At 44.7% G+C, this 7,730-nt stretch overlaps 1 protein-coding gene across 5 annotated transcripts in view; it reads left to right on the top strand.

Moving 5' to 3' along the window:
- The window catches only part of MORN5 (MORN repeat containing 5), a 187,889-nt gene that overhangs the window by 147,250 nt on the left and 32,909 nt on the right, over window positions 1-7,730 (top strand). For 3 of the 5 annotated variants that reach the window (XM_077968086.1, XM_015116910.3, XM_015116908.3), the window contains exons 1-2: window positions 57-219; window positions 7,257-7,404. In XM_077968086.1, the coding sequence (XP_077824212.1) occupies window positions 173-219; window positions 7,257-7,404 (195 nt within the window). In that variant the 5' untranslated portion in view covers window positions 57-172. Of the gene's footprint in view, window positions 1-56; window positions 220-5,177; window positions 5,322-7,256; window positions 7,405-7,730 lie in introns of those variants that run through there. The other 2 variants (XM_077968084.1, XM_077968085.1) reach the window with 2 other exon arrangements.

The following is a 7,730-nucleotide window of genomic DNA, read 5'->3' as shown; positions in this document are numbered from 1 at the left end:
CACTGCTCCGCCCACCACCCGCGAGCGAGGGAGCGTGCGCAATACCAAGAAGCTGGCCGCCTCCAGGGGGCGGGGCTTCGATTCGGCTCCGCCCACCCCTCCAGGTTGTCATAGTGATGCCGTCTCCACTGAGACTCCGGATCCTAACAGCTGGAAGCTAAAAACAGGCTCCATGGAGTACACAGGGAGCAAATATATCGGGGAATATGTAGATGGGAGGTAAGGGGCTCATTTGATTCACTTACTATACCTTGAATAGCTGTGACTGGAAAAAGACAGCTGTCTTTTTGCTTCTGCGAAACACCTTGTGCCAGGCACTTTCACAAACTTGCCAGAGTAATTTTCTCAAGGACCATATCTAATAAGCAGCAAAGCTGAGATGCATTCATTCCATATATACTTATATGTGTGTGTGCATTCACTGTGTGTGCGTGTGTGCGTGTTTGCTATCTGCCAGTTTTAGACATAGGAATAAGAATATTTAAAATGTCAAGATCCTTGCTCTTATGGAGTTTATAATCCAGTTGGAGATGTATTGCCAATAAACAAATAAGTGATAAAATAATTACAGATAGTGGTAAATGCTATGAAAGCAAACACGAAGATTGGGGAAGAGAGACTGTGGCTAATCTGAATCGAGACGGTTGCTTCCCTCCAGGAGTTCACAATCTAGAGATTATTATAGAGGATTATATACACAAATCACTGTAGTGGACTAGTAGTAAAAAACAATTCAACAGTTTTTTTTCCTTCCTTTCCTTCCTTCCTTCCTTCCTTCCTTCCTTCCTTCCTTCCTTCCTTCCTTTCTTCCTTCCTTCCTTCCTTCCTTCCCTCCCTCCCTCCTTCCCTCCTTCCCTCCGTCCCTCCTTCCTTTCTCCATTCCCTCCCTCCCTCCCTCCTTCCTTTCTCTCTCTCTCTCTCTCTCCCCCCTTCTCTCGTTTTTGTGTGGTTTTTTTGTTTGTTTGTTTGTTTGTTTTCAGACAAGATCTCGCTCTGTTGCCCTGGCTGGAGTGCAGTGGCCTGTTCACTGCTTACTGCAGCCTCGACCCCCTAGACTCAAACAATCTTCCCGCCTCAGCCTCCCAAGTAGCTGGGACTGTGGGTGTGCACCACTACCCCAGCTAATTTTTCAATGCCTTTTGTAGAGATGGCGTCTTGCTATGTTGTCCAAGCTGGTCTCGTACTCCTGGGCTCAAGTAATCCTCTTGCATGAGCCACTGTGCCCAGCAATTTAACAATGTTGAGTGGCTACCAAGTACCAGGCCCTGGAATTGACTCTGGGCACAATCCCTGTCCTCAGAAAGTTCATTCAAACATGATGGGACAAGTAGACATAACTGATAACTGTGATTCAGTGTGGTAAGAGCTGTGGTAGAGAGAAGCAGAGGAAACACAGAGGTGGCCACTCTTTCTTGCCAGCCACCCTGGATGAAGAAAGTGGAATCTCTGTTTTTATAGCTGAGGAAACCAAGGCTGAACGATATGAAGTGGTTTGCCAAACCAGTGCTAGTTGTGGGGACTGTGAAACACTCCCACCTTGGGGCCCCGTATTCACAAGTTGGTGGAATTCCAGGCCATTTTGGATTAATAAGAAAGAGGGATCTGTGGTCTGGGCAGGGATAGGAGATAGATTCCTAGAGAAGGTGGTAGGAATGCTATGGGATGCTATCTCTAATCCTTACATCAGTCTTTCAAGGAAGATGTTATTATCTTTCCAGGTAAGAAAGGTGACCTTTACAGGGCTTGAGACACTTATCCTACTCAGCAGGTAAGTGGCAGAGATGCCTTGGTGTGTACCCTCTCTCACTACTCAGTGAGATAGTTCAGGCTGACCTTGCAAATAAAGGAACAGAAGTTAAGAGAAGCAAAATGACTTGCCCACCATTATGGATACACAGCTAGGAAGTAATGGAGTCAGGATTTGAACCCAATCCTCTGTACAAACCACATTCTTACTTTTCACAAGGCCCCGTTACAGTGAAGGTGGTAGAATTTTGGCAGATAGAGATGCGGTATTGGGCATTTTAGGCACAACAAGTTGAGAAACTCCATTAATTTTCAATGGGCTGTATATGTGCGAGAGAGAAACACACAGACAAGGCAAAAGAAGGAAGGCTTTCAACCATTTGCCTTTGGCCTTCTGTGCATTTTCATTGGGTATGTCGAGTCAGCCATTTCCATGCTTTTGTCCCTAGGAATTTGGGTTTTGCTTGAGTTTGTTTGGTACCTCTGTAACCACGAAAGGGATTTCCAGACCTGAACAGGGCTTCCCAACTTCCCATAACTAGCAAGAAGTCAGCAGTTTTTCGCTTGTTATACTTCTTTTCATAAGTGGAACATGTGTTGTTCTGTATTGATTTTGTATTTTTAACAACAGTTAACTAGAGTTCTATTTGGGGCATCTCAAATTTCAGCATGTAACGAGAGAGACAACATAGTAGAGGTAAAAAGGTTTCAGCATCAGACAGGTCTGGGCTCAAGTCTGCCACTTGCTTGTTGTACACTTAATTAACCATCCATACCTCAGTTTCCTCATCTGTAAAATGGGAAAGCAATGCACATTCAGCAGTAGTATTCCAAAGAATAAGTAATGATCATATATGGATGTTATTTACATACGGTAGGTACTCAATAGCTTTTTTTTAATTTAGGGAGGGGATATTTTCCTCTTGGCGTTTAAATGAATATAGTAACTTCTCTATATAGTAGGAAGTTGATATTTAACATTTGGTTTAAAAAGTTTATGTATACTCTCCACGGCTGATAGGAACATCAAATGGTACGACTGCTTTGGAAAAGTTTGGCAGTTTCTTAAAAAGTTAAACAGCCATTCCACTCATAAGTATTTACCCCAGAAATGAAAGTGTATATCTATACAAAGACATGTATACAAGTGCTCATAGCAGCTTTATTTATAACAACCAAAACTAGAAACAAACCCAAATGTCATCAACAGAGGAATGAAGAGACTGTGATATATCCAGTCATTGGAATACTACTCAGCAATAAAAAAGAGTGAACTACTAGTACACAGAACAACATGAATGAATCTCAAAAAATTACGTTAAGTGAAAGAAGCCAGACAGAAAAAGAGTAGATACTGTATGATTCCATTTATGTAAAATTCTAGAAAATGCAAATCTATGGTGATAGAAGGTAGATCAGTAGTCACCTAGAGATGAGGATTGTGGGCAGGGGCAAAGAGGAAGTGTTATGGAAAGAAACTTCTGTGGGGAATAGATATGTTGTCTTGATTGTGATGATGGTTTCCCAGGTGATGTCAAAACGTATCAAATTGTACACTTTAAATATGTGGCTTATTGTATGTCAATTACACTTTAATAAATCTACTTTTAAAAAATCTTAAAAGAGACATGATTTCCCTGTACCACGTGTGAATATTTAAAAAATAAAAAGTTAATGTAGGATCTGTCTGACCTCAATATTATGGTTTCTTTGGAGTAGTTGCACAATTGAGTTCTAGATAACTCCACTCCAAAGCACCACAAGGTAAGTGCCAGAAGACACCTACAGACACAGGGGAGGAAGGTATGCCCATAGCATTTATGTAGCAACTGTTGTGGTCTGGGTGGCTTTGCCTGCATTTTCTCTTCACAGGGACTCTTTGAGATAGATATCATTATCCTATTTTACAGATGGGAAAAGTAAGGCTGGGAGTAATTACATAACTTGCCCAAAGTCACCCAGTTAGCACTTGGCAAAGCAGGTATTAAAACCCAGGTCTATCAGACTCTAAAGCCCATGTGCCTTCTTTCTTTCTTTTTTTTTTTTTTTGAGACAGAGTCTCGCTCTGTTGCCCAGGCTGGAGTGCAGTGGCTGGATCTCAGCTCACTGCAAGCTCGGCCTCCCGAGTTTACGCCATTCTCCTGCCTCAGCCTCCCGAGTAGCTGGGACTACAGGCGCCCGCCACCTCGCCCGGCTAGTTTTTTGTATTTTTTAGTAGAGACGGGGTTTCACTGTGTTAGCCAGGATGGTCTTGATCTCCTGACCTCGTGATCCGCCTGTCTCGGCCTCCCAAAGTGCGGGGATTACAGGCTTGAGCCACCGCGCCCGGCCTGCCCATGTGCTTTCTACAATAGAGCTCTGCTGCTGGGGCCCTTCAGAGGACACATACAGTTGGAGCCATCCTTAAAGGCTTCATGGAAGAGATGATATTTGAAATGGGCCTTGAAGTTTGGGTAGGATTTAGGTGGTTGGGGATGCAAGGTGAAGAATGTTTCTAGGCAGAGGGAACAGCATGAGCAATAGCCAGAGGGCACGTATGGAGTAGAGCTGGCAGTTCAGTTTGGCAGGAGAGTGGGTTGTGCTCAGAGGAGTTATGCGAGGGGAAGCTGGACAGGCGGTCTGTGCTCTGGCAAAGAAATTTCAATACTGTGCACAATTCTGGTGGTGGAGGAACCACTGATAGATCCTGGTAGAGCCAAGCATCAGGAAATAAAACTTATTTCATCTCTGTATCTCTCCTCATAATGCATATGTGTGGTAGGGACTCAGTAAATGTTGGCAGAATGAATGAAGGAGATGATAGCTTTTGGGTTTTTTTTTTTTTTTGAGACAGGGTCTCACTCTGGAGTGCTCTGGCTGGAGTGCAGTGGTGCAGTCTTGGCTCACTGCAACGTCCACCCCACCGGACTCAAGCAGTCCTCCCACCTCAGCCTCCCCAGTAGCTGGGACCACAGATATGCGCCACCATGCCCAGCTAATTGATAGGTATTTGAGATCTGGTGATCATATCCTTATTATGATTTGAAGTCTTCACTATAAAGTGGGGTTTTTTTTTTTCTTCTTTTTAACTTACTTTGAATTTAGAAGGCAGGCTTTTCACCTTGAATGAATTTTTTTAAATGGAAGAGAAGGAGGGAGAAAAGAAGGGAAAGAGAGAGAGAGGGAAGGAGAAAAAGAAGGAGGAGGAGAAGGAGAGAGAGGGAGAGGGAGGAGGGAAGCAGGAAAAGTGAAGATGGGGAGATCAGCTCAGAGCTCACTGCAGTTGTCCCAGTAAGAAGCGGCAGAGCCCTGGGCCAAGGCAGAAGCAGTGAAGCTGTAGGAAAGAGATAAATGTAGGAGAGGTTTGGGGATTTTACTGCCAGGAGTTGGCAGCTGATTGGCTCCAGTCCTGTCCAGAGATGGCTTACAGCCCCAGCCCAGGGCCCAGCTCCTGGCCTTGAACCAGAGGATTCTGATACCATTCATGGAAACGGAGAACTCTAAGAAGGTGCTGCTTAGGGGAGGAGGAGATGAGTTCTGTTTTAGGCGAGTTGGAGATGTCTGTGAGAGGTCTGAACAGTGATGTCCAGTTCGAGGTAAGAAAAGGGGTGGGGTCTAACCTCAGAGAAGGGTGTAGAACTTGCATATGGAGATGGTGCTTAGAAATGACAGATGTGAGCTCAAGCAACGCATAGAGGAGGGAAGGAGAAGAGGAGTTCTCCCTTCCCCCCATGTCTTGCACTAGAATAAAAGTGAAATAGTTTTCAAGTTCCTGCTCTATGCTGGGCATTCTGCTGTAGTTTCACATCCATCATCTCACTCAGTTATCTCAACAACTTTGTCATCCACTCTGTTCACTCACTGCTCTTTCTGTTTCCTTCATTCTTTACTCAGGAGAGGTTTATGAAGCACCTGCTTAGTGGTTCTAGGAGTTGAGGATACCAAGGTCTTCCTTTAAAGAAGCTTTAGTTAAATACAGGAGATAAGATATCTAATTACAAAACAAGATAGAAAGTGTTACACATCCCAACAGAGGTACTAGCAAAAGCCTAAAGAAGGTCAGAGTTAGGAGAGGAGCCTTTAGCTTGTTGGGAGGAATGGAGAAGGAAGGAATGAAAGCATATTTATTAAGTACTCACTATATGTCAGGCCCTTTGCTAGGAAAACTATTATATGTTATCTGGATTAATTGCAGCCATTTCACCCATAAAGAACTGGACAGCCCAGTGCAATGGCTCACACCTGTAATCCCAACATTTTGGGAGGCTGAGGCAGGAGGATTACTTGAGCTCAGGAGTTCTAGATCAGCCTGGGCAACATAGGGAAACCCTATCTCTACAAAAAAAAAGAAAAAAAATTAAATCAGCTGGGCATGGTGGGGCAGCCTGTGGTCCCAACTACTTGGGAGGCTGAGGTGGGAGGATCACTTGAGTTCAGGAGATTGAGGCTGCATTGAGCCATGATCACACCACCGTACTCCAGCCTGGGAGATAGAATGAGAACTAGTCTTGGAAAAAAACAAAAAACAAAACAAAGAAGCTAGTCAGCTGGTCAAGTTGGTGTCACTGCCTTGTTCTCCTGTATGAGCCTGTCTTCCTCCAGCACAGCACTTATCACACATTGCATAATTGCTCAATTGTGTCCCCCACTAGACTGTGAGCCCCACAAGGACAGGGACTGCATTTGCCTTGATCACTGGTGAATCTGTGTTGTATTCAGCAGGTTGGACCATCAGCATAGTCCCTGATAAAATGTAGGTGCTCTGTAAATATCTGTTGGGAAGGAAAGAAGGAAGGGAGGGAAGGGAGGGAAGCACAAGCAAAGAGGTTTGGGAAAGTATCTGTATTAGTCTGTTCTCATGCTGCTGCAAGGACATAACCCAAGACTGGGTAATCTGTAAAGGAAAGAGGCTTAATGGACTCACAGTTCCACATGGCTGGGAAGGCCTCACCATCATGATGGAGGCAAAGGGGGAACAAAGGCACATCTTACATGGCAGCAGGCAAGAGAGCATGTTCAGGGGAATTGCCCTTTATAAAACCATCAGATCCCATGAGATTTGTTCACTTTCACGAAACAGCATGGGAAAAACCCACCCCCACGATTCAGTTACCTCCCACTGGGTCCCTCCCAGGACATGTGGGGATTATGGGAGCTACAATTCCAGATGAGATTTGGGTGGGGACACAGCCAAACAATATCAGTATCCAAGATTTTATTTGTGTATATATATATATATATATATATATATATATATAAAAAATGGTGGTAAGATTCAGGAAGCAGTGTGAACTCCAAGGTGAGAGTGAGCCTCTAGGTGAAGGGGAGAATGAACAGAGCAAACTGTATTCCCCTCTTTTCATTTTTGAGCTTTTGGGGGAAACAAAATAAAAATTTTGTTTTCAGCAGAGTACTGCTGGGATGGGAAGGATGAGAATGCTGAGAATGGGGTTCCTGCTCACTCTGTCGCCTGCCAGCTCTGACCCTCCAGCTGTCACATGGGGCTCAGTGATTTCCCTGTGTCTTTGCAGGATGGAGGGCAAAGCCAAGTACATCCTCCCTACTGAAACAATATATGTTGGGGAAATGAAGGACGGTGTGTTTCATGGCGAAGGAACTCTGTACTTCCCCAGCGGGAGCCAATATGACGCTGTTTGGGAAAATGGATTGGCCATAAAGGTGATCAGCCGGGGGGGCGGGTGCTGTGGAGGAGAGATCCTCGGGCAAGAAGAGCCTCACCCTGTGGCGCCCCATCTACCCTGTCTGGTGCCTACCTCCTTCCATTCCCTCTTCTCTTTGTTTCTCCTCCTCTCCCCCGACTTTTTATATTTATTTATTTATTTATTTATTTATTTATTTATTTATTTATTTTTGAGATGGAGTCTCACTCTGTCGCCAGGCTGGTGTGCAGTGGCACAATGCTCACTGCAACCTCTGCCTCCTGAGTTCAAGCAATTCTCCTGCCTCAGCCTCTCAAGTAGCTGGGACTACATGTGTGCGCCACC

This window comes from Macaca mulatta, chromosome 15 (genome assembly GCF_049350105.2).
Source record: "Macaca mulatta isolate MMU2019108-1 chromosome 15, T2T-MMU8v2.0, whole genome shotgun sequence".
Taxonomy (NCBI): Eukaryota; Metazoa; Chordata; class Mammalia; order Primates; family Cercopithecidae; genus Macaca; species Macaca mulatta.
Note: the sequence above shows the minus strand (reverse complement) of the source record. Positions and strands in the feature narration are given on the sequence as shown.